The following is a 26,666-nucleotide window of genomic DNA, read 5'->3' as shown; positions in this document are numbered from 1 at the left end:
AGTGGCATGGAGTGATGCAACCCGTAGCTGACATGCTCCTCAGACCTTGAAATCGCTGGTTTGCTTTAAAGGTGCAATATCCAGAATTTAAACAACATGCATTTTAGGAAATGATTGGTTGAGGAGAAAGCTGCCACCAGTGTTTGGTGATGGGTGTTCTTTGGAACCCCATGGTGAAATAGCTTTTGCACTAAAGTAGGGCTTTGTGTCCCACTTGAATGCTTTGCGTTCACAGCAGAGATGTATAAAGAGTGGATCTTGCTCACCAGCAGCTACTTGCCCTCTAAAAGGGTTGGCCTTGCTGCCACATAAGGCCAGCCCCACAGACTCTCACACCCTGACTTCTAACCGCCAGGGGCACTGCAGAGGGCTTGGCCACACCCCCGATCTTATTCTTAGAGCTTGGGAACACCCCTCAAACATCCTCATGTTCCTTGGTGCAGCAGAATGGCTCTGCCATCCAGGGTGTTTTAAATAAATTTTCATTTTTATCATGTCTTTCATCTTAGAACAAAAAGTTTACTTTTCTCAGGGTAAACTGGGACTTTTTATTTGTACCATCTTCAGATTTCAAGGGATTCTCCCTAATTGTCACATTCTAGGAGTCAGCAGGACAATTCCACCTGACTTACCCTCTTGTTTTGTTAGTCATCAATAGCTCTCTCTGTTGGCCTCTCTCTTTGAACTTTTCAGGTCTTTAGCGGTCATTGTCTTGGCCTGTCTGTATGGCAGTAACTTTCTCCAACCCCCACCTCTAAATTGTTTTGGTTTCCCGTCACTTGACTTTTTCTAATAGTGCCCCAATCTAATTGATCTTTAAGACGGTGAGATTTTAATCAATGTTGTATTGGTGGCCAAACTGATTAAACCCAATTCTCTGGCTATTTCCAGGCCCCAGAGCTTAGGAGGAGGAAATTCAAGTCCCCCAATTATGACTAATCGTAATTCATTCCCACTAGCAAGAGCCATGAGATTCCACGAAGCTGGGATCGGGGTGGCCTAAAGCAGCCAGTACAATGGAAACATCTGGAAGATAAGTAAAGAAGCCTACCTTCTGCCCTCCCCCCATGCAGAATGCCCTATGGTGCCATCAATGAAATATCTTTCTTGGTCTCTCATCTAACATGAATTGTATTCACCTGGGGCAACCGTCAACTGACAAGGTTGTAGTAGAGAAGACACTTCTTTGAAGTGAAGACCAGATCTTTTATCACTTCCCAAGCCCTGCAGACTCAGTCACATGTCAAACAGATAATGAATAAATGCATCACCAATGCACTCCATTTATATTTGACAAGTGAGTTGGTGACAGTGCCCCCTCGCATGCTAATAAAATATACAGGAGCCGTACTTGTAAAGTCTCTGAAATACAAGGCCCCATGCTAGCACTCCACCATTAAGTCTTTGCTCGGAAATGAGGTAATCAGACTGCTGGGACTCTTGAAAACCGATTACGTTTGAAGATTGGCACCATTCTCCTGTCCACAGGCTATGGTATCAGACAGGGCAATGGCTTTGATAAAGTAGCTCCCAGCTCATAAGAACTAGATAATTAATGTCTTCTGTGTTGCATGGAGATGGAGCTTCAAAGAGACTGTGGTGCTGAGAAGCCAACAGAACAGAATTCTCCCAGTGCCTGGACCGCTGAGGGTTGGATGTCAAACAGCAGTTATCTTTTCTTGGTCCCACCTTGCCCACGAGAGGGAGAGGAAGGGTTCACACTGTCTCTCCTTGGGACTCTCGGATCCCAAGTCCCCTTAGACAACCTGAGGCCATTTCCTACATAGTCCAGGGTTTGGGTGACTAAGAATGACCGCAGGGGCTCCTCGGACCAGCGTCCCTGTCCGGTTACCATCCCCTCCTCCAGTGTCAGGAGCTCATAAAGGTTCTCTCTTGTTTGATCCTGTCCTTTCTGCAAATCTCATCACCGCTCTTGAGTGGCTTTGAAAGATGCCTTCTGTCCTTCCTGTAGCATGTCAGTCGTTGCAGGGAAGGAGGTGGGCACATCGCTCCCCCGCCGTCTGCACTTGAGCGAGCAGGGCTTTCTCCCAGCTCCTTTCACTGCACTGTTCACATCCATGACTGATCTAAAAAGGGAATGAGCCCAGGTTAGAGCCTGCAATAATATGGACCAAAACTCACTCTTTCATTCCTACCCCACCTATGTGGACATACGGACAGTTTACAGCCCTCCCTTATGTGTGGATCCCCCGAACTGCACCTGCTTGTACCTGGATGGCGACCTCTGGCCTGGCCACGAAGGCTGCAGCTTGGAGCTGTCGGGCCCTGTGCACAGCCACTTCTGACTCTACCCTTTCCTGGCCATGTGTGTCTGTCTGTCTCTCTGTCTCCAGCGCTGCCTCCCTCCTCACCACTAACTCCTCTTCTAACCTGCCCACCAGCCCCCGACGAGCAGTCCATATGGAACGTCACGGTGCTCCCCAACAGTAAATGGGCCAACATCACCTGGAAGCACAATTTCGGGCCCGGAACTGACTTTGTGGTTGAGTACATTGACAGTAAGCATTGCTGTGCGGGGTGGCGGCGGCGGCGGCGGCAGCTGCAGCGGGTAGCCTAGATGCCATTAAAGAGATCCTTTGGACTCCTCCAGGCTCACAGAGGCCTGTCAGGCTGGCTTAATTATGACTTAGTGAAATTGATATGTGCTCCGACTGCAGGGAGGTGGGGGGGGCAGGCATAGGGAGAAGGAAGGGGTTTCTGCAGCCATTAGCAAGGTCTAGGGTTGCATGTGCTAGGGAGGCCCTGGGTGATGGGGCCCTCCATCCACTTCCGGCCGGATGCTGGTTCTGAATAGCACCCAGATGAGCCAGATCTCACCTCTGCACGGATCTCCTTAGCTCAGAATCCACGTTTTCCACTATCCCCACTATATACACATGGCCTGGTCAGACTTGGGGTACAACTGCTTTGTTCAGAGGGATGCCTGTGGCCATGGGAACACAGACCAGGGTCATTTGTCTCTGGTGACTTGCACTGAGCTGTTCACACTTCGCTGGATCTTGGGACCATGGGTACAGATCTGTTGAATGTAGAGTGAAGGCCTCTGTCTCTGAGGGTCAGGCCCACTGTGTAGGCCTCTTTGGCCTACGAACTGTAAACAAGTAAGCCACCTCGCCCAGTGGGGCTGGCCACCCAAAGGTTTCTGAGGGAAGAACATGACAGCCCTTAGTTCTCTGTGGTCAGAGGCGATTCACATTCACAGAATCCAGAATCTCGAGTTTGGGTTGGACTTTTTCAGCTTCCTCCCATCCACCCCAGACACAGGCACTCACTTGTGCCGATGGGTGAATTCTCCACAGAGGGAGAGATAAGAGGCCTCTCCAGGTACCCTGAGGGATGCCCCTGGCCCTCGGGCCTTCTTCAGGATAACAGCATCGGCTGATACCCTGAGAGGTTAAGGAAGGAGGTGAATATGCGTAGTGCCAAGGCTGGTAAGGGACAACCGTGCCAGGAGAGAGTCCAGTGTTTTCTGCCGAAGGCCGTCCCATGGGAGAGTCAGCACTGTGCGCAAGTGCTGCTGTGGGAGCTGCCTGGTGACCTCCCGGTCTGTGCAGTGGCCTGGCCCTGCCATCCCCCATTCCTCTACCTTCGACAGGTAGCAGGGACCTAAGCACTGCCTCTCCAGCTGCTCACACCTGGCCCTGGGCTGACTGAAGTTTCTGTTCCCCAGGCAACCATACGAAAAAAACTGTCCCTGTTAAGGCCCACGCCCAGCCTGTACAGCTGACAGACCTCTATCCCGGGATGACATACACATTGCGAGTTTATTCCCGGGACAACGAGGGCATCAGCAGTACCATCATCACCTTTATGACCAGTACAGGTGAGAGGGGATCCGGCCTGGCCGTCCCCTGCAAGCATGGGCATTTCATCCTCATTCTCAGCTTCCTGCTTGAATCTGCTCCTCGGAAAGAAGACCCTCCCCACCCATTCCACACCTTGCATGGCGTATCTCAGCTCTCACACTTTGCAGCTCCCGACAAGAGGAGTCAAAAATGCATGCAGCACAGTGGAGAGGCCACCACGCTTCTCACCCTATGGGGACAAGTGGGGCATCAAGGAAAACCGTAGGGTGAGGACGAGGAGGCCACCTGCCTTCCCCACTGTGCTCGAAACAAAGGGGCTTGGTGTACGTGCACACGTGGTCTCTGCGGGTGGGTATGGGGCTGCAGGAGTGCCCTGCAGCCTGTCCCGTGGGTACGCGCTGGCTTCCTGCCCATGGGATGAGGGGTAGGATCACCCTGACCCAGGCGTCTCCCCAGGAACCAAAGCAAAGGTCAGCATGTATCTCCCTGCCTTGCCATCGTCATCTGTTGTTAAAAAATTCCAAAGTGTATTACACAAGTTGCTTGGGATTTGTTTTGATTTAATTATTGGCCTAAGTTTGTTATGGCTTAAAAGTAGTTGACCTTTTGTCTTGCTGGGGGAGGGGAAGAAGCTTTCCTGTATTGGAATCATCCTGGCTCTACAGGGGCTTCAGCTGTGAATAGACAAGCATCTTCCTTGTGCCACATAAACAGGCCGGCTGGGGCTCAGTAAAGGGTACAAGGCTCAGATATTTCCCTGCTAGGCAGGTAGCTGGCAGTCTGGAGTTGGGAGGGCCCTTGCTTGTCTGTCTGTGTGTATCTTTAAAACCAGACAGGCAGGTGGTATGCTCAGCCCTGGGGCTAAAGGGTGGTGGAGGCGGAGAGGAAAGGACCAGCCTCTGCCCCCAGGGATGTCCTAAATCAGAGGCAGGTTAAGAGACGAGGATAGAGGGGGGAAATGCCACAGTGACTTGTATGAACTTCTGAACGTTGACTTCAGCATGCATTACTCTTCCTGTGCCTGGCCTGGGGAGGCTGATCCTGGTGCTCACATCTTGTGAGTCGCTGCCCATCTGTATAAATGTCTTTCTCCACCCTTTCTAGCCCGCTCTCTCTTAGCCTGGATGTCCTGCCCTCCTCCCTGTGTCTCTGCCTGTCCTGCGTATGTCTGTGCCATCAATACGCAGAGGCTGCTTGAGGCTAGCCAGGCCAACTCAGGCAGGATGTCTGAGTGGCCAGGCTGTCCTGGAGCCAGGCAAGGGAACTGGACAGTTGACCGAGTGGAGCAGGTGGCTGGACGCCATCTAACCCAGCCGGGGTCCCAAGCTGTTGCTCACCAGGGCATGCATTTGATGTTGCTTTGTTACAAAATCCAGTCCAGCACAAAGGCAGGAAGCAAAGATGAGATTCGAGGATTGAGTCCCATCCTAGGGAAGCTGCAGACGCCTGCACAGCCTGCTTCAGAATGAGACTTCTCCCAGTGCTGTAGGTGAGGATGGTGACAAAGAACCAGAGAGAAAAGGGATGTCCCAATCTGCTTCAGGGTATTAAACTTACAAGTCAAAAAAAAAAACCAATGACGTTTGATGATATACTTCTGAGCGGTGAGTCAAACATTCATTCCTCTTTCCTGATGGATGGCTTGAAGAGGCTGATCCTGATAGCTTGTTTTTATAGTAAGTGAGGCACTTAGCACTTACAAGTTTTCCTGGTTCCTTCTGCTGCAAGCAGGTGTAGGACCCTAACTGAGCACAAAGCGCTCACTTACCCCCTGGAGGGCTGGAAATTACATAGAGGAAGAAAATATTGTTACTCTCTGAAGTTTGTGTTTGCCTGTGTGTGTCCAGATCCCTCAAAAACACAGTGTTTCTTGTGGGTGGACTCCAGAGCCAAGCTCAGACATTCCCTCAGGTCCCCGTGTCTCATCAAAGTGTGTGTGAGCATCTCTGGACCTGACCATGGTTGCTTAGGCAACCACAGGCCATCGCTTTAGTCTACAGACTCAAACATGCTAGAGAGTTCGGAGAAGAAAGGCAGGAAAGCACTACGGGTGCTGACAGGCTCCCTGCTCCTCTCCAGAAAGATCCCGCCTGGGGAGTTAACGACCTGCTTGAAGCTCTTGAAGCCAAAGGAGCCCAAGAGGCTACAGACACAGAGCCCTGGACTCCGAGGGGCCGGTCAGCCCTTCCATCATGGGTGGGTGGCATGGGGCGAGGCAACAGCCCACCTCAGATCTCAAGAAAGCGGGAGGCAGGGGCCCCGAGGGTGCTGATTGTAGTCAGCCTCGTTCTGCTGTGTGTGGGAGAGGCCCAGGACGGACGAGATGGGAATGGAGAGGTATAAATTGATGCTTACGTGAGAGCAGCCAAGACAAATTGCATTTGAAGAAAGTGCGTGCCTACTGCATTTGTTCATCTATCCTTATTTCTGAAATATAGCTCTGCTGACCTTGAACGACTGGCCTCTCTTCCATGGCCAAACAAATTCCTCCTCATTAGTTAGGAGTCATGGGTGGTCTTCCTTGGGGATGACTTACTGGGTTCTGAGCAGGGCTGTAGGCTGTGGTATGGAAGACACACAGAAGGTGGCCTCTGGTCCAGAGTAAGAGGCATTGGCACCGGTGTTTGCCAGGCTAAGCCCACCTCACCCCAGATCCCGCTTTGTTTGCTTTAATGGAGACATTATTGGCATATAGCATTTATTACTTAGTTCTAGGTGTACAACATACTGATTTGCTATATGTATATATTGCAAAATGATTACCACATTAGGTTTAATTAACATCTGTCACCTAACATAGTTACAACATTCAGTGAAGTTTGAATAGCCTTCTGTGTGCAAACTTAATAGAAAACTCTCTCACCATTTTGGTAAGGACTAAAGATAGCATTTGAGCTTTGCATGGCAAAGTCAAGAATGGGAAGCTACAATTGCTTTTTAGATTGCCCGTGTGGGCACTTTCCCTGGAATTGTGACTTTTTCTCCCAAGGGAAAGGCAGTCTCGTGGAGACAGCCGTCAGCAGGTATCAGAGCGGTCATCAGGGAGGGGTGGGGCAAACAGGTCGCGCAGACATGCTCAGCAGCCTCTCTGCCAAAGCAGGGAACCACCATCCAAACACAAGTTAAAGTGATTCCTCATCCCAGTTCCCAGGTGTGGCTCACGGGCAAGCCAATATCCCTGTGACCCCGAGCCAGTATCAGGGAAGAAACTAAAGCAGTTTAACCAGATCATATTAAGATTAAATTGATCATTAATCAATAAGTAGTCACTGACTGCTTGTTATGTAACCAGCATCATGCTAAGTACTAGGGAGCTCAAAGAATCCCGTGTCCTCAAGCCTTTAATTAAAGGATCACTGGAAACAGAGCAATCAAATGTCACGTGGCCTGGAGTCAATGGAGTTCAGAGACCAGTGTGAGCTGGAGCAATGGCAGATTCGGGCCAGAGGGGGGATGGGGGAGAGCAAGAGGGGTGGCAGCACAGGTGCCGTTGGGCAGGGAGGGGAGGACCGGAACGCTTGGAAGGCCAGGGCTGGTGCAAGTGTCCTAGCTGTCATGGTGTCCTCAGGATCTGATAGGCAGAGGGTGAGGGGACCCGTATGGAATGGAGCAGTGAGGTGAATATGAGAGATACTTTGGAAGGAGAAATGATAAATTTAGAGATAGGGAGAATGGTGGAGTCACTGGCAGAAACAGGGAGGGAGCAGGAAGACCCACGATGAATTTCAAGCAGATGGGTCATTCCAGGAGCTGTTAGGAGGAAGCACTGGGCTTACAGGGTAGGACTGGTTGTAGGGACAATGAGAGATGAATAGAAGGATCACCCTTTTGAAAGCTGGGAGAGGAGGACCATGAAGGTAAGAGTCAAGAATGCAGAGGCAGGTTTGGGAAAGAGCCACCCCCTGGTGGTAGATGAAGCACCACTGAGCACAGAGGGGCTTTGAGTTGGCTTGTTGGGGGTGGAGAAGGGAGTTGGCAGGAACTGGGAACAAGGGAAGATTGAGTTTACCTAAAAAAGGACAGGACAGAGCTGAAAAGCTTTGCAGGTTCCTCAAGGATTTTTATTTTAAGATACAGGAAGCTTCAATGTATGTAACAACAGAAGGGAGGAGACAGCAAATAAGAAATTGAAAATGTAGGATTTTCAGAGATCCTTTCAGGACTGAGCTGCCGGGGAGGCAAGGTGTGGGCTCCACGGCTGAGCAGGGTGTAGCCTCGGAGGAAGAGAGGAGCCCTACCTGAACCTGGAGAAGGGCCAGTTGTGGAGGCTGAGGTGTCACCGGCCTCCAGAGCCGAGTAGGCGGGGTCAGCGCTGACTGGGGCTGGGGACCGTGTGGGATGAGCAGTGTGGGAGGAACGGTGGGAGGCGAGTGAAAGGATGGCCAGGCGGCCGTGCAGGCCCAGGCGAAGAGCGGCTCTGAGGGGCCTGCGTCAGGCCTTCCTCCAGCGGGTGCGTGGCAGGAGCAGGAGAACACAGCAGTGGCCCAGGAGACCCACAGGACTTGAGCTGGTGCTGGAATGGGTGGCAGAGGAAGGACAGGAAGGAGTGTAAGGTTAGCAGAGGCCTCCTGAGGCCCAGAGAGGGTGAGAGGGCCGAACGAAGGGGAGGAAGTGGAGGGTGCATCCGCAAGCAGATGTGAATCCCGTGCCTTCCGTGCGTAAGGCTCTGTTCTGCCGCGGGCAGGGGGGCAACAATAAACCTGACAGTCCCCCCTTCAAAGGGCTCCCCTTCTGGGTGGAGGGACTGGGTGGGAAAGAGCACAGACAGGGGTCACATCTCAGCTCTACCGCTTACTAGCTTTGTGACCTTGAGTAAGTCACTTGACCTCAGTGCTCAGTTTCCTCACCTATAACATAGGGACAAAAATACAAACCTACTTCATGGGGGTTGTAAGGATTATATTAGAGAATATGTGGGAAAGTGCTTAGAGCATAGCCCATAGGAGGCGCTTATAAGAGCAAACTTAGTAGCAGTAATACAGTGCCCCCACCTTGTCTACGGACAACTGCAATCCGAAAATACTAACTTTCCCCAGCCGTCGACGTGTCCTGGCTCGACGATCCAGGATCACCCGGAGCAGATGGTCCTCCTTTTGACATTTTGTCAGAACGTCAGTAGAGCCTAACGTTAAGTCAAATGCCTATGCCATTCACCGCGCTTCATCCCCAGAAGGCATTGTATGGTCTCACATGACTTTTATTACAGTATATTATTATACTTGTTCTACTTTATTATTAGTTGTTAATCTCTTATACATAACTTATAAATTACTCTTTACCATAGGTCATGTATATATAGGAAAAAGCATAGGGTTTGGTACTATTCACACTTTCAGCCATCCACTCGGGGTCTTGGAATGTATTCCCTGCAGATAAAGGGGATACCGTGTGACTATCAAATGGTTACAAATGCTATGAAAATGATAGAGTTCTCAGAGGGACTGGTTAGGAAGAGGGACTCTGCTTCGGCAGGAAGATCCAGGAAGGCCTGAGAAGGTGACATTCGCTGAGATGGATCTGAAGAGAGAGCAAAGGCCCTGAGGCAGGAACGAGAGTGGCCTTTGTGGCTGGCGAATAGAGAGCGGCCGGAAATGGGGCCTGGGCGGGGGCCGGGGCAAGCGCAGATGGGGCCTGACCGGTCAGGATGGGGAATGGAGGTTTTTTCTCCGATAGTGATGAGATGCGTCGTTGGAGGTTAAAGCAGGAGGTGATTTGGTCTTACAGGGGCCGGGGAAAGCTCTCTGACGCTGTGGGGGATGGTCTGAGGGAACAGGAGCAGAGGCAGGGAGGAGCGAGTCCCCCACAGCCTGCAGAGCTCAGGGCAGCCGGCCACGCCCTCGGAACTCACCTGCTTCTCCAGCCAGGGCTTGGAGAGCTTGGCCGCCCTTGATCATCAGCCTTCACCGCTGACTGGGGCCCTCTTGGAACAACACCCTTGGCTAGATGCTGAGAAGACAGTTTCTCAGGCCAAGGGGAGCAAAGGGTGGGAGTGCACCCAGATACCTGCCGCACGAGAGGGCACTTAATGAAGGCCCCGGAGCACTCTTTCTGCTCCCGGTGCTGCTCCCCTGGAGGAGGCCGGTGCCTGGGCTCTGGCTGCCGGCTCCCAGAGCCCCTGCTGTAGTCCAGTCCCCCAAAGGTGGCTCCGCCCACTCGGCTGGCTTCACCCTTACTTCCTGTCTGTTCTGGTCTTCTGATCCTTCCTCTCCTTGCATCTTGGTTTCCATGGTTTCCATGGCCGGCTGCATCTCAGCAGGGGTCGCTGTCATTCTCCAGTTGATAGAAAGGAGAAGGGTGAGTGGGTCCTGCCCAACCCACACTGCCTCCTGAGCCCTGACCCCGGCTGTTGGATCACCCAGGACCCCATCAGATGATGCCTGAACGCCTGTGTTCCAGACTCACCCAGATGCCCCTCCAGTCCACAGGGATCTGCCCACTTGGAGAGACTCACTGTCACGGGGTGGGGGCAAGTCAGCTTGTCACAGCTGCGGCGGTGGCGGCGGGGGGGCCTTCCCTATGGGCGTGCTCTGAAGTGGCACAGGATGCACTGAAGGCATGACCCCAGCCTCGCCACCAGCCGTCTGGGGTACCCACGCAGAGACTGCCTCTGCTTCATGGAGTGCGCGATCTCGTTGGGGAGACATGAGAGAGCAAGGGTATCCTGGAACTGTACCCTGCCCAGACCCAGTGCCAGGAAGCCTGGGCGGCTCCAGGACCAGGCTACTGCTCCGGGCCGGTGTTGGTCCCCGAGGGCATTCTTTCAAGGCAGTTTGCATTGTGACCATGGATGGCACACGGGCTCCATTTCTTCGCCCCTGGCTCGTTCACAGGGAATCGGACTCTGCGGCCAGTCCCCGGCTTTCCCTCAGTCCCCACCAGGCTGTGACCAGGAGGTGGTTTGCAAAAACTCCATGCCTCGTTCTTAGGAAACTTCCCCTTCCTAACGGGCCTGTCCGCCGTCTGCTGCTTATTCTGCTCCCTGTTCCCCCTTCCTCTGCCTCTTTTCTGACCTTTGACCTTGGCTCCTTAATTATTTTCTCTTTGTCCCTGTATTGAGCAGTTTGGGCCAGAGGGCTGCTAGGTGGTAGCATTAGGCTCCAGAAGGAACATTAACATGAAGTAACTAAAGTTCTTCCCTCACCTCTGCCTCCTCACCTCCCCCCATGCAAAACCCTTCTTCACGTGTTCGCGCCTGGCCCTCCCCCCGCAGCTTACACCAACAACCAGACTGACATCGCCACCCAGGGCTGGTTCATTGGGCTCATGTGCGCCATCGCCCTCCTGGTGCTGATTCTGCTCATCGTCTGTTTCATCAAGAGGAGTCGTGGTGGCAAGTACCCAGGTAAGATGTGTCAGGGGAGCGGGGTGGGGGGCTGTCCCCTGCCAGATCCGGGGCAGGGGGCTCCGTTCCCTCAGTTAGCATAACCCTAGCCAAGCTTGCAAACAGTCCTCTTGCCTGTTCTGTGCATCTTAGAGCTGCCAGAAAGCACTTGAGTTAATTAAGTTTGCTTGAGGTGGGCGGAAGGAGCGGTCCAGGCAGCTCCAGAGAGGGGATGGAAGGAACCCTGGTCCCTATTAAGAATGACCTTCCCTTCCCTTGACCTACCATCCATCTGCTCAGTAAATTGACTTTTTTTCAGACTGAATCTCATTAGAATCCTGTGTCTCAGGGAAGGAGGATGGAAGAAGCATTTTCTCTAATCATGAAAGAGAAAGAATGTAGTGAGGAGGGGTCTGGACGGAAGCGGCACACCCGTGAGAGAGGCTGTAGAGTTGGGCTCTCAGCGTGACTAGGGTGTCATTACAAACACCCTAACAAAGGGCAGAAGCTCCCATATGAGGAGCAAGCAGAAGCTGAGGGGCAGGTTGCACTGACAGGGACCCTCCTGGCCATTCACGGGCTATGGGCTTCCCTAGGGTCCCAAAGGGGCATTTCTCTTCTGTAGGCCTCAGGATCCGCCAGCCCAGATAGACCAAGGTCAAGGACAAGGACCTCTGACATTCTTGTTCCTGGAAATATTGATTGTTTTTCAAATGGGCCGGAAAGCCATCTGTCTGCGGTGGGTTGGCCAGGGTGACGGGGGAGGCAGGATAATGGATGACGCTCGAGTGAAAGGCGTGGCGGGCTGCAGAGTGAGGCTGCTCCTTGCCCCTCAGAGCCCCGGTGGCCAGACACGCCCCCTGCTCTCCGAAGGCCCGCTTCCCCCATCTCTGAACAAATCCACCTCCAGGACCCACCTCAGACTCAGAGAGAGGAGGTGCAATTTACTTCCTTCCCCTGCCCACACACCCTCAGACCGTAGGCATCTAAAGAATTAGGCCTCTCCTTGAAGTAAGGGAGGCCCCTGGGAGGGAGGGCAGGGAATTACCATTCTCATTTTGGTAAATGATGTTTCCTTTCACGCTGCTGTACTGGGCTGGGGCTGTTTTTCTTCTGTAAGGGAGAAAGCTGGAGCTAGGGAGATGGGTGGCCTTCCTGAGGTCCCCTCCCTGTTCCAAATGGAACTGGGATGCCTGAAGAGCTCATCAGGCAAGCTCCGAGCCTTCCTTTGCCCATCAGAAAGTGCCCCACTCCAGTCCTTCTTACAACCACCCCCTTCCCTCCAGCTGCAGGCCACCCCCTACCGCTAGCCCATGAGAAAGATAAGGGGACCAGGAGGCAGGAAGCTGGGGCCCTCATCCTCACTCAAGACTTAGTTGCCAACTTGTTATGTAAGGTGGTCTTCACCTCTCGAGGCCTGTTTTTCCCCCCTAAAGTGGGGGTGATTATTCTTTCCTACACCCCAAAGAGGAGACAGACAGAGTCATTCATGTAACTGTCTGCTGGCTGCCAGGCTCTGTACTGGGTAGTAAGGCTTCTAGAAGGAAAGCTGATCTCTCCCTCAAGGACATCTCAGCTGGCACAGAAGGAAGATCACAGCACAAGACAGGGCCCTGACGGACGCTTCCAAGTCCCAGAGGAGGGAGGGGGAGAGCAAGCCGTGCAAACAGGCGAGGTCGCGGCACTCGGCTCGGAGCTTTCAGGAAACACATAGTTCCCCATCCTCAAGGAGAGAACTGGCATTCCATCACAGGCAGGAGAAACGCACGCAAGTAATTATAATACAGGGCAGAGCAGGAAAGGTGCCAAGGAAAGATTCACATCCATTTGGTGTTTGGGGAAGACCTCAGGGAGAGGTGTGGGGAGCCAGGTGGGAGGAGAATTTCATTGTCAGTGGAGATGGGAGGAAACCCCTGGCCGGAGGAGGAGGAGACAGAATCAGCTCGGCAGCTGATTGACACGGGGAGCAAGAACAAGGGAAGCATCGATGGTCCTTACTGGAAGGGAGAGTGTCCCTCAACCCAAAGGTGGTGTCTTCTGGTCTATGGTCAGGGCCCTGGAGAGCAGGGACGTACTCAGTCATGCTATCTGTGTCTTTGCTTTTCTTATTGACCAAGTGCGAGAAAAGAAGGATGTTCCCCTTGGCCCTGAAGACCCCAAAGAAGAGGATGGCTCATTTGACTACAGGTGCGTAATCTTCTTGTCTCCTGCTCACACACAGTGTCCCCTGCCAGCGGACTCTCCTCGGTGCCCCGAGCCGTGCCCTCCCCTCAGCACTGGTCTTGGCCCACAGGCCGTTGCTTTGATGTCACTGCCCATTACGCATGGGCTTTCACCTCTGCCGCTCTTGACAGCACCTGCTCATCCTGGTCGTACCAAACAAGGCAGCCCCCACACGGCCTAACACACACAGTCCTTGAACGGCATTTTATCATTCGGCTGCACAACTCAGATTTATTGAGCTCCTGATATGTGTTCCCACCTTTTTACTCTGAAAACAAGCTCTGGGTCCTCTTTGCTGTTAAGTGAGCTCAGCTCTCAGCTTCCCCTCTGCCAACACCCCACCCCAACCCCGAAGATAATGACCCGGGGAAGCTGTTGTCCTAAAGAAAGCATGAACTAGGTGAGGGATGAAGGGCACTGCGGGGGGGGGGGGGGGGGGCGGTTGTTCCAGGCCTTTTCCACATGAACTTGGACAATATCTCTGGGCTTTAGCCTAAAATAGGCCCGCTCCACCCAGTCACTCTCTGGGACCAGGACACCCCTGTCCTCCTCTGACCTGTGGGTTCCATCCTGGGCCTCTGCCACTCTGCCCATCAGCAGTCTGGCAAGCAGGATTGGATCAATGGGCAGCGCAGTCGCTGCCCACACTGGAGCCTGTCTGGCGACTTCAGGACCACATCCATCCATCAAGTCCCAACATCCCAGTAAGCCTCCCAAAGGCAAGCACGAGAGGCCCCTCCCCCGCCTGTCCTCAGGACCCCTGGTGGCGTCCAGCCCCTTCATATGCTGAGAGCTGTGCCCTGGTCATCAGTTCCAAAGGCTGTGGGCTTTTTCTCCCCCAGACACTCAGCGTAGCCACAGAGGTGGAGCAAGGACCTATTCAAATGCAGGACCCGAGAGCCTGGGCTGTAAGAGGCTGCTTCCACAGGCACCTCTCCTCCCCTAGACACCAAAGCTGATGGGCGAAACCCCTGCCTCCTCCCAGCCCACCCCTGCCCCACCAACACTGAGGTCGGACAGGCACGCATGGGCCACACACCACACAGGCACCTGCACACGCGTGGGCGCACACACCCCAACTCAGCTTTTGCTCTGGGGGCGAGGGGCGGGGGGAGTCTGGGGTGGGGTTTGCAGCATTCATCCTAGAGCCCCTACTGGGATGAGCCCGAGAGTCCTAAACTGGGAAAGGGCTGAAATTAATACATCAGAGGAAACAACAGGTTTCTAGACAGACAGGCCTGGGGACAAGGAGGAGTACCCGGCTCCATGCTGTGGCCTAGCTCCCGAAGCACCTCCCTGGTGGGGCTCCCTCCGCTTTCCTCTCTGTTGTCTGGCCACCTGGTCCTTGAAGGTCTCTTGGAAGGTAGGCTGACGGGAGGCTAGACCGGGGTTCCCCCTCAGGGCCACCCGCTTCCTGCCGAGCGGTTGCCTTTAGCTCAGGTTCCTGGAATCCCGTCAGAACACGACGACACAGTCCTCGTTTCCTCAGGCGGGCTGGAAGGCCCGGGGAAGGGGCTGCAGTGAGAGAACCTGGCAGGTGGGGTAAGGCGCCTGTAATTAGAATCTCCCAGTTCTTGGGGGCACCCTTCTCGTTGCTAGATGGGAAGCAGCTCCATTCATGAATCACTTAATAAAGCCAATTAGATCTTTACATTAAAAAAAAATCTGCTAGTTCTCAAAAGGTGAGTTTCACTTCCTGCACAAACCCCAGGGACCCACTCCCCTCACTCAGGGCACCTCGCCCGCGGCTCGGCCGTCGGAGAACGCAGTTAGGCTGCATTAACAGGGCTGCGTTCACTCATGGCGTCGGGGGAGCGGGCTAACAGCTTTCCAGCTACTAATGCCCAGCCCCTCCGGCCCTTTCCCTCAGCCCTCTCCTGTCCACCCAGCACTGCTGTTAGAAGCCAGAGCCGCTCTGCCCAGTATAACGGCAACTCAGCCTGTCGTTTTCCACACACCCAGAAGGAATATTGAGGGTAGCCTGGGGACAGCAGTGGGGGCAGAGATTGTCTGCTCAGACCACCTGGCACCGCTGTGTCCTGCCGACCAGGACCCAGATTCTCACTGCTGGTCCTCCCGCCTTCTGCCAGGGAGCTCCATTCCCCTCTGAAGTACAGCCAGCAGCACCCAGGCCACCCTCTGAGTCTAAAGGGCAGAGCGTCTTCCAGCCAGGACACGGGATGCGGTGCCTGAGCAGACACCCGGCCCACTCGGGCATCTCATTTGCTGGGGGTACAGCAGGCACATGGGTAGCGGCCACTCTAACCACCAGCCTCCCAGCCTCCCTTGCACAGGAGCAGGTAAAGGACAGGACCTGGGGGCCTCGGAGGGAGCTGGCAGGAGTCTCTCGTCTCACCTATTAGCTACATGTCATACCCTCTTCCACTTGCTGGGCAGAGCCTCTGTACAGGAACCGGGGAGAGAGCTGAGAGAAATGGCGTCTCGGCAGAGAAGGGGAGGGGCGGGGCAGAGGCTGGTTTCTCTAAGGCCTAGACCCTGGCTTTTTGTCATGGCAGAGCCTTTCCAGACAAAGTCACAGATCAGTGGCCCAACCATTCTTGATGGAGAGACTGAGACCCAGTGAGAGGGCTTTCCCCAGGCCACAGAACCACACAGTGACACCCTGGTGGCTAGGCCCCCTGTCTGACTCCCCGTCCTGCCTGGTCCCACCGTAGCTGGCTCTCCCTGAGCCAGGGAGGCCGTCCTCTGTGTGCCCCACTCCAGAGAGCGGCCGGCGCAGGAAGAGGACCCCAGACCGGGAATCCGCAGTGTGGGCTCCTGTCCCGGCTCTGCACCGACTTGCCACCTCCCGTGGAGGTGCCGCTTGTCCTCTGGGCCGTAGCTTCCCTTCTGTAGGACCGGCTGGACAGGGGAGGGCTAGACTAGGAGGCCCCTGAGGTCCTGTCCTCCCTGAGGTATGTGGCGCACGTGGTGTGTGCGCCTGGCAGGAGGCCAGCGCCCTGCCCCCGCCCCCCCGCCTGGGTTTGGGCAGCACTGGGTGGGACCCTGACTCTCTGTCTCCCTCTGGCCAGTGATGAGGACAACAAGCCCCTGCAGGGGAGCCAGACATCCCTGGACGGCACCATCAAGCAGCAGGAGAGTGACGACAGCCTGGTGGACTACGGTGAGGGCGGCGAGGGCCAGTTCAATGAGGACGGCTCCTTCATCGGCCAGTACACTGTCAAAAAGGACAAGGAGGAGACGGAAGGCAACGAAAGCTCCGAGGCCACGTCGCCCGTCAATGCCATCTATTCCCTGGCCTAATGGAGCCCCCCAGGCACAGCCACTACTTTGCAAGTGGGAAGAGAAGAGATGGGGGGACAGAGCCGCCACCACCTTCAGGGACAAGGGTATAACGTGGGGGTCTGCCAAGCTGTGAGGACCACTGACCACCCAGCCAACCACAAGCCCCCTCCCAATGACCCCACACACCCGGGTGCCATCTGTGTGGGGGAGCTAGACCCATGGCCAAGCTCAGCTGGAGGGAGCCCGAGCCCCTTGCTCAGCCTCACAGCCACCCTGAGCCTTCCCCCCACACGGCCTGCCCTTGACCTTGGCACACATCAATTCCTACTGATCCTGGTACTTTTCAGTGTCTTCATTTTTGCTTTATGCATCTTCCCCTCCAGACCCAGTGTCTCCATTTTATTTTCCTTTTGAAGAATCCCTGGAGAAAGAAATAGGTGGATTATGTCCCCCACCCCCCAGAAACTGCAAAGATAGGCAAAAAAGTTTGGTCCGTAAACGGGCAAAGAGAAAAGCTGCAGTATTCCAACCACGCCGGGCCAATGTATTTCCGAAGGATGCCTTTCTCGCCATATGCCTCCCTGTGCCCACAACCCATCCACCTCGGCCTTGTCAGCTGCTGAGCTGGGCTTGGCTCCTTTCTGGAAAAATGACAGTATTTTTGGCAGGGAGAGGGTGGACAGGGCTCCTCACCTTGCCCTGGCTCAGTTGGGAGGTGGGCTTACCTCTTGCTCCTCGTTCTTACCCTGCCCCACCCTCCAGAGTGTCCAAGACGAGAGCTGCACCGACTCTGACGAAGGAGTGAGAGGAACAAGAGTGGGCACTGGTAGAAGGGACTTCAACTCCAGTAACCGGTACCTCAAGCAGCAGAAAATCGGGCGCCTGGTTCCTGGGGAGCTATCCTCACCTCAAGAGAGGAGAAAAAGACTGGGTCTGGACTCCTTCCTCCCCAGCAGTAAAACTCAGGGTGTAGGAGTGAGGGCCACACCCGCTGCACCCAGAGTAGAGGTGCCCCCTGCCTGGCCAGGGGTCTGCGCCGCTGCCCTCGAGGAGATGGAGCCTTGCGGCGCAGAAGCTTTGCTGGTGTGTTTGGGAATGTAAAGCGCTGCGCCCCGTTCACCTCCAGCGGGGACCGTCTCTTCGGTCAGTTCCCTATGATGTTGGACCTGTGCAGATGGGGCCCTGCTGCCCTGAGACTGAGACTGAGTTGGTGTCCTTTCCTACCAGGGGACCCGGTGGGGACACCACCCTAACAGTGCTGTGAAGCCTGGTCTGGAGGACTCAGCGCTCTTCGTATGCCTTATGCAACTCTGCTCTGTCCCTGCAGTTCCCAGGTTCCCAGCCCCTCCCTGCAGGCCTTGAAGCCTCCAGCAACGTCTGTCTCAAGGAAAACAGGGCAGCCTATGCAAGCGTCACAGCAGAACCAGAAGCAACCACTTGACACATGCCCTGCAACCCATTGCCCCAGGTGGAGACACTCGCAGACCTGCAGTTCTCAGAGACCGAAGGCACTGCCTTCCTCCGCCCCACCTAATCCACTTTGAAACCAAAGGTACCTGGCCTCAGAGGAGAGGGATCTTGAGCCTAAGAGTAATCCTGTAGCTGCAGCTAGCGTCGGTTTCAGGAGGGGGAAGCTGACCCTCGTAATGGGCCACCTGCCACAGGCACGGCCTCTGAGTTGGGCCTCCAGCTGCTTGCCAGGGGACCTGGGCAGGAGCAGGGCTTTGTCCTTCAGAGACTTTATTAAAGCATCAGTTGCCACATGTTTAAGCCACAAAGGTATTAGCAATGCTTGCATCACTTAGTAACCAGTCAGTGAAGGTCAAGCCCATAGATATACATATTCTGTACGCGGGGTAAGAAACCATAGCCCAGAGCTAAGCCAATTATGTTGTCGTTTGAACCTGAGAGCACGTAACTGCCCTTTGGCCTTAGCCATGGCCAGGTTTAGAAGCTACCTAGAAGCCCAAGGGGCAGCTCTCTCATGGTGACAGAGACAGGGTGAATAGCAGGGGGCTGGGGAGTGGGCTCAGGGGTCCCCTCCCCTGGCTTTCCTCTGACCTCTGCCTGGACGCAGCTGGATATTCCTGCAGCCTAGGCCCAGGGTCCCTGAAGGGAACGTCAGGGAAGTGTGCCTGTGAGCTGAATGAAAGGACCGGCCTTTTCAGAAAACGCTGTGGATTTGAACAAGGTAGTCAGTTTCTCAGGCCCTGAGTCCATACCGTACCAAACGCACTAGTGAGCTTACTGCACCGGAGACAGTCTCTTAGGGCAAGGACTGTGAGCTGTCGTTGTACTCCTCCCCCTGCCTCTGGAAAGCCTGCACGCTGATGGCCAGGGAAGGGCCTCTGCCGCCCTGGGCCTGGGGGAGAGGGGATCCTTCAGCCTGTCTTTGCTCCTCGCTCCATACCATCCCTCGTGGCTTGTGGAGGTAGCACCGGTGGGCCCCCCAGGAGGCTGCCCACACCGTCAGGCCACAGCAAACCTGGGCCTGAAGAACCAAGCTGTTCCCAAGCAAAGGCGGCAGGTGCTGCGAGAGGTGTGTGGGTTGCAGGGTCAGGGTCAGGGATAGGGAGGCAGCCCTTGCAGCGGAAGGAAGTCCATTCTTCATGGCACTGTGCCAGGGCCCAGCTCAGCCGGAGAGCAGTGCTGTCCCGCACTCCCTGACAGCTGGACTCTCAAGCAGCCACCCCAAAACACCCAACAATGCTGGGAAGGGTGGTACCATTGGCGCTTCAGCCTGACAGGGGGAGCAGTACAGGTCTTCTCACAGTGACTCGAAGTTCCATTGCTGTGCTGTGATCCCACCTACATGCTCGGGGACAAGAGCTGTGGCTTCTGGTACCCTTATTGATCCAGGGATCACTCAGCATCTACCCTTGAACAGCAGGTGTGAGCCAGGCTCCGAGCCACAGATACCATGGTGAAGAGTCAGGCGTGGTCCCTGCCCTCTTGGGGCTGCCAGTCCTGGACCTGAGTGTTGGGACACAGTGACACTGATTAGGAGCACTCTGTGTAAACTGCCAATGGCTCCAGGCTCGGAGGGAGACGCTTCAGAGGGAGGACTTGGTCTGCAAGGCTGGGCAAGACAAGGCATCCAAACTCCCCCGGGGCAGAGTGAAGGGGTGGGCGGGGAGGGCCAGCCCTGCCTCCCCAGCCTCTGTGCTGCCCCTCAGGGCAAGTGGCTTTCCCCGTCTGTACTTTGGTGCCTCCATCTCCCCCATTCAGTCCTTCCTTTGATACCTCTCCCCACAGAGGGGCATGGCCCCACCTGAGGAGCAAGGCGGCTCATTTCCGGGGAGCATACCACTGCAGGGCCAGGGGACAGCTGCCTCCCACCTTGCTTGGCTTTTGGAGAATGGGACCTCTTCTTTCTTACCTTGCTTTTGAGGAGAGGATTGAGTTGAAGCGAAAGGGTAAAACAGACGGGCTCCTTCCCTTGCCCATTGCCTTTGCCCTGAGACGTTGGAAGCATCTGGTCCACCTGTTCCCTGGCAAACCGTTAGGTCTGGAGAAGTGTCCACCTGCCTGAGCGGCAGCCAGTGCCAGTATTGCTCACCCTACAAGGATGTCTGCTGCCTGGGCCCGGAGAGTTTTATAGTTTTCTTGCACACGTGTGGCCTTAGCAAAGGGGCGGAAACAGATCCAAGAATATCTGTGGGTTTCCCAGCTAAGAGGCCGCCTCTCCCCACCCACACCCTGCACCCTCACAGGGGCAGATGCACAGCAGACCGAGGGGGCATTGCCGGTAGCTTCCCAGAAAGAACGGTATGGAGTGTGACATGGCCTTGGAGAGGCCGAGCCCACACCCAGCCCCGCTTGAGATGAGATGTGAGGGGCAGTGTGGGGTGCAGCGTGCGATTTGGGCAGAAGAAAGTCTGCCTGGGCTGGGCCCGCTTCAGGCGATCCCGGAGGCAGCCCCGAGAGAGTACCAGTCCGACGCAAGGGGGAGTGACCTGCCCCAGAACAGCACAAGCAGTGGCCCTTTAAGGCTCCTGGAGCCCTTTGCAAAATCAGGGCCCAGCCACAGAGCAGCACGAACAGCCCTGTGACTGAGGGAGTAGGGGTTCGACCCACTTTTGCCTTTGTCTTTGCAAGGCTGCTTCCCTAACACCGAAGAGGTGAGGCTCCTCAGGCTGTCGGGCACCAGGGGCTGGTGCCAGGGAACCACTTCTCGGTGGGAGGGTGGCGGTACCTGCAATACAGGCACAGAGCACACTCCCCCCTCGCGACACCTTAATCGCTACTCCAGGAGCGTCTGCCAAGCCCACAGGTTCCCTACAAAGAAATCATCCCATGGATCCTGGTTGAGCTTCGCATGGTGACTTAGGAGTAGCACACAGGGCGTGTCTGATTTCTTTTTTTTTTTTTAATCAGAGTCAAACAAATAAAACAGAGCTTGACATGTCAGGAGATTCGGCGTTCTGGGCAGAGCCCAGCTCCTGGGGAGCCCCCAGCCTGCCCAGCCCAAGCCAGAGTGGCACCCTCTCCTTCCCTCCCCTACTAAGAACATGCCTCCTGAGACAGGGTCAGAGAAGGATCCGAGGGAAAAGCGGACAGCCATCCAAGGAAGCCACAAGACCCCACCAACCAGTGTCTCAAGCCACACCCAAAACCAGTGCTCCTCTATCAGTGTATTAGTATTAAGTGGCTGTTCCATAATGATAAAGGCAAAAAGGAAATAGATGAAAAGGCGTCTAGCGTAGGATCGGGTTCAGATTTCAGCATGTGAAGAAATCACAGAGCTGATATTGAAATGACTCATCAAACGAACAAGGACACTAAAACGTGGGGAGGTGAAGGGACTTGCCTAAGATCCGACAGCTAGTAAATCAAGGGGAGATTAGGGCTTGAGCTCGGGGCCTGTGACCTTTTCCAGTGTTCTTGCGTCTCACTCCAGCTGCCTCCTTGGGAACAGAGGTGTTACTTAACTCTGTCCCGCTGGTTCGCCCTCTGCATCCCTTTACCGCTTTCCCCACCTCCCCCATATCCTCCCAAAATGAAAGACACACAGGATTTCTCTGAGTCCAAGGTCAGTCAGTGTGTGATAGCCTGTGGCTTTAAGGGCAGTCCCAGGCCAGGAGAAGCGTGACAAGGTGACTGGCGTTTGTCACTGTGAAGCCTAGCCTCGTAACACATCGGGCCCCCAGCATGCTGCGTCTCTCGGAAGTGGGGGCGTAAAGGGCTCTCTGTCCACTCTGCCCTTGGCCGCGAGGTGCCGACGGGCAGCAGGGCCGGGGAAGCCCTGCCCCCTGGGAGTTGCCGGGCCGCAGTCCAGCACATGTAAAGACTTCAGCGAAGCAATAAACACAAACGTCTGGGATAAGCAATCCAGAATTTTGTGCACTGCTCTGTTTCTTTTTCTAAAATGATGCAGATCAGATGACCCCCCCCCGCTCTTTTTTCTGATCCCCAAACACAACATCCTCAGTCAGTGTTGCCCCACCAGCCGCCTCTGAGCTCCTTGCCAACTTCTGCGCACCCTTTCTGAGCTGAGCGTCAGTCGCCTGTGACGTGCCGCCTTCTGTCCCGGTCCCACCCCGACCCGTGCTGGCCCATCCCAACTTGTTCCTTTCAGTGGGAAAATGTTTCCCCAGTGTCTCCATCCCTTCTCACATATGTACACACCCACAAATTGTCTCATCTTTTTTCCATTGGTTAAATATTTAACTCGCCATGGCAGACCTTGTTTTAACCCCTCTCACACCGTGTTCTTTCCTTTTTGCGAGTTATTTTGCATTAACCAACGTTGTCAGCGACAGATGCGTCTCTGAGGGTGTCACATGCGACCTTCAGCAGGGAAGATGTCTGGGCTGTGGGGGACCATCTAATACATGGACTTATAAACTGACTGCATGAGCAATGAAAAGGCCAAATTATTCAGAATTTTTTTTGAATCACTGTAAAAAAACTGATTTCTTTTGTATAGAGAACACTAAACATATAATAAAAGTTGTTCAAAATGCACTCTGGCCTTGTGTTCATTTTCCTTAATGGGTGGGAGACAGATGTCAGGGGGTGAACGATAGGAACAAATCAAAGGGCTTTTCATGGGCGCCGCATATGCTTCTGGAAGACTATGACACCAGCCCCCATCTTGAAGTTGGTCTTATCCCAGAAAACTGATTAGCACAATTAGTTGCAAACATAGAGGGTCTGGAATGTGTATGGCCATGGAGACACCCCGAGTCAATGTGACTCTGCGTGTGCTCATGCACCACGAAGAAGTGCTGGGCGGGAAGGAGGAAGAAACATGCAGAGCCACCCCTCTTTCTGCACCCCTGCCCTGAGATGCGAGGGCGCTAGCATGGACCCTGCACCCTGCCTGGCGCAGAAGACCTTTCATATGGCTGCATAGTCAAAACTGCTCACAACAGACGAAATCCCCTCTCAATAGATTCAAAGGAATCTCCATCAACAAGCCAGCAGAAATGGGAAAGAAGCAGAGAGGCTGTCGGTTGGGAGGGGCTGCTAACTTTTCTTTCGCTGCGCCTCTGATTTGAAGATCAGGGGCCTGCAGTTGTGCTATTCTCACTGAGGAGGGGCCAAAGAGCATCTCCCAGGCAGGATGAATGGTGAGCGACCCCAGGCAACGTGACCTGCTCCCTGTCCTCAGGGTGGTGTGCGGCTAGGGAGTGGCCAGGGCTGGGCCGAGGGGCTGATGCAGAAAGATAACTGGTGGTCTGTAGGCCGTATGGGGGAAAGGGGGCAAAAGGATCTCCCTGAAAATGCAGGCCCACCTCTCTCGGATAAAGAACCACCAAGAAACTATCAACCCACCAGTGGTTACTCTCCCTTCAAAAGTCCTCAGAACAGCTCTGACATGGGGTTTATTGCTTCATTAAAATAAGACTTTATTTCCAGGTCTGACTCCTCCTGAGTTGTTGGGTAACTTCGGGTGTATTACGCACACCCCTCACCCTCCCTATTCTCTCTTTCAAATATGAGAAAGACCCTTTCTCGTCACTCTCAAGTTCCCTGTCTCTGAAATGTGTCCCTCATGTCCAGTTGCGCTATCCCACCGTTACTCCAAGCCCGGGTCCTGAACTGACAGCCTCCGGCCTCCTGTGTTACTGCCCCCGCCTGGCCACTGCAGCCAAGCGGAGCTTCTACGATACAAATCTGGTAGGTCATTCCTTTCCTTGAAACCTTCAAGTTTGTTGTCATACCTTCAGTTTGCTGCCATAGGATAAACTCTGAACTCCTTGGTTTGGCATCTTAGACCTTTCATGATCTGATCCTTGCTTTTGCAGCCCCATTTTCCACCACTTCTCACATATATCCCAGATTCTAGCCATTCCAAGCTCGTTCCAGCTCCTGCTAATATGCAATGCTTTCTTACACTTCTCGGCCTTGGCAATTTAATTCAGTTGAAAAGCACCTATTAGTAACCTACTCTGCCAAGTAATGACGTAAAATATTTAGGATAAAGTTCCAGTCCTCAGGAAGCTCAGACTATTCTGGAGAGAGTCAAGTAGGCAAAAGCAGTATTATAGTGTCTGGGACAAAGAGCCCAAATAAATGTGGGTTCAATAAATGGACTATGACCTGAAGGTGGGTCTGCTTGGAACAGCTTCCTTCTATACCCCTGCTCTTCTGGATATTTCATAGCCATTGGAGCTGATGCTCACAACAATGATTCCCAGCTGTTTCCTATTTCTCATTCCAAAGACCTCTAACACCCTTTCTTCTTACGGATCATCTCTCCCGGGCTCCTTGAAGGCAGGCTGTGGCCTCTGTGCTGGGTCACATCTTTAACAATTAACTCAGGTGACGCTGTCTCAGGAAGTCTACCCTGATATCTAGTATGACTAGTGCAGGTACACATACAAACATCTGCTAGGTCTGCTTTAGATTCCCTCGCTATGCCCAGAACACCTATTCAATGTCTCTCACAGGGTGTAGGCACACAAGATTTATTGTTCATGTCTTTCACTGTTGTGTGAACATCTGAGTATAAGAGATCTTTTTTTTTTTTTTTCATCTTTGTCCACAGGTCAGTACCTGGCAAAAAGCAAGGACAAAATGAATGAGTATGAATGAATAAGTGAGTGAATGAATGAGATGGCTGTGCCTTTGAAAGAAGTGGCTGGGTGGATTCAAGACCTTTGTGTCATCCTCTTTGGATATCGGACTTGGATATGACATTGGTGGGGGAGGGTCCACTGGCCCAATTTTAAAGCAGGAGCCACAACTCAGGGGGACAGAAGCAAAGAGGCAAGCAAGCCTCTTACTTGAAAAAAGCCAACCTCAATTCAACGGAGGCCAAACAAAGCTCTGCCTCTCTTCAGAGCCCCAGGGACCCCCAGAATATCTGTCATCTCTCATCCCTGTCTCCTGAAGGCTGCGCCTCCCAGCAAATTAGAAATGCTAATCTCCAGCTCCAAGCTGGATTAACTGACCCAGTGGGAGGGGACAGCCATCTCCAATCTTTATTAAGAGTGAAGGCTGTACTCTTTCTTGCCCAGCTGCCCCCAAAGGGATGGAATTTGGGAATTCATTACAGCCCCTCTTATCAAGGCAGCCTTTACTGTTCAGCACCGTGTTAGGGGAAGGAAGGCAGGGAAGGGCCCATTTCAGCGCCCTCCTCCCCACTTAATGCATCAGAGCCCATTTGTTTGATGTCAGTTGCTGCTGGAGCATGGACCAGGCAGTGGGCCTCAGAGCAATTTGGAGCCACAGCTGCGGCCCAACTGCCCAGCCCCCCGCCCCCACCCGCACCCCCACCTCCGCCCTAGAACTTGCCGCTGCTGATCAACCCCAGACCCCGCAGCAGAGATGCATGGCTTTGTGTAGACCAGGAAACAGTTGGGTAGGGTTCACGAACACTCTCAGCCCTGATCTGGGTTCAGTAGGAGCTCCCCTTACCCGCACGCAGTGGGAACAAGAATTCAGACCCCTGGGCCTCACAGAGGGTGAGCTGTGGCTGGAGGGCAGCAGAGTAGTTTGCTCTGAAACATACAAAGTTACTTAGTGTGGACAAAAGGAAGCCACGTGCTGCCCTGTGTTGATGGGAGTGTCGTCTCATAACCAAAAGATTGTGGGTTCAATTTCTGGTCAAGACACATATCTAGGTTGTGGATTCGATCCCCAGTCTGGACATATGATCTCCAGTCCAGGCACGTACAGGAGGCAACCAATCAATGCTTCTCTCTCACATCAATGTTTCGCTCTCTCTAAAAAAGCGATGGAAAAAAAATGTCTTCAGGTGAGGAAAATAAATGGCCACATGCTAAACCTGGCAAGCTCAGGGGAAGCCTGCACGATGGCCTTGCAAACTCAGAGACCTAAAGTAGCCACACAGGATGGTCCGAAATTAAAAGCTTTCTAACTGGAGGCAGGTCATGGCAGACAGTCATGTCCTAGGCTAGAATCTTCCCTGACAAAAGTCAACCTTTACCTTAATCGAGCCTACCTACTGTCTTTTTGTATCTACAATAACATACATTTGGAATGTCAGATTTCCTTTTTTGGGGACTCCTCAAAGCACAGGCACCATGCCAGAGAGAGACCATATATCTCCTCACATTGTTAGTATTATTGTTAGTTGTTGACTGCTAACTATCCCGTACCCACCTATTTAAAAGTGCGTGTCTATTGTTTCACTTTTTATCCAGTCCCAGAGGTTCCCTTCCTTGCTTTGCTTTCTCCTCTTCCCTAATCTATGACCAATGGATTTCATGTAACCCCATTATGTCTTCTCTTTTGATTTGTATAAAATAAAGTGCAAAACTGCCTTTTTTCCAGAGCATTTTCTCAGTCTGTAGAGGTTTTTGCTTCCTGGCAGTTGTCATCAACTTGCCTCAAATAAACTCATAAAAATTCTTACATGTTTGGATGTTTCTTATGTTGACATTAGTATATATTTAACATCACAATTGCCCTCTAACAAATAAATAAATAAATAAATAAATAAATAAAAGGCTGAATCCTATTAAACAGAGGGTCCAGGGATTGATCTGGGAAGGGAGTTTGCAATAGTAGCAGAAGAGAGTCCAGTATGTATAATAGAGGGGGGAGATTTTGGAGCTCCAGGGCAATGGGGCGGG

The 26,666-nt window shown here is 53.6% G+C and overlaps 1 protein-coding gene across 1 annotated transcript in view; it reads left to right on the top strand.

Moving 5' to 3' along the window:
* The window catches only part of NFASC (neurofascin), a 181,044-nt gene extending 161,997 nt beyond the window's left edge, over window positions 1-19,047 (top strand). The window contains exons 29-33 of the mRNA XM_054563301.1: window positions 2,403-2,519; window positions 3,692-3,844; window positions 11,038-11,169; window positions 13,266-13,335; window positions 16,404-19,047. Of these exons, the coding sequence (XP_054419276.1) occupies window positions 2,403-2,519; window positions 3,692-3,844; window positions 11,038-11,169; window positions 13,266-13,335; window positions 16,404-16,635 (704 nt within the window). The 3' untranslated portion in view covers window positions 16,636-19,047. The remainder of the gene's footprint in view (window positions 1-2,402; window positions 2,520-3,691; window positions 3,845-11,037; window positions 11,170-13,265; window positions 13,336-16,403) is intronic.
* The last annotated feature ends 7,619 nt before the right edge of the window (window positions 19,048-26,666 follow it).

This window comes from Pteronotus mesoamericanus, unplaced genomic scaffold (genome assembly GCF_021234165.1).
Source record: "Pteronotus mesoamericanus isolate MK-2021 breed Mesoamerican mustached bat unplaced genomic scaffold, CSHL_Meso_final scaffold_705, whole genome shotgun sequence".
In the NCBI taxonomy this organism is placed as follows: domain Eukaryota; kingdom Metazoa; phylum Chordata; class Mammalia; order Chiroptera; family Mormoopidae; genus Pteronotus; species Pteronotus mesoamericanus.
The sequence above is the reverse complement of the archived record's forward strand: the minus strand, read 5'-3'. Positions and strand labels throughout refer to the sequence as shown.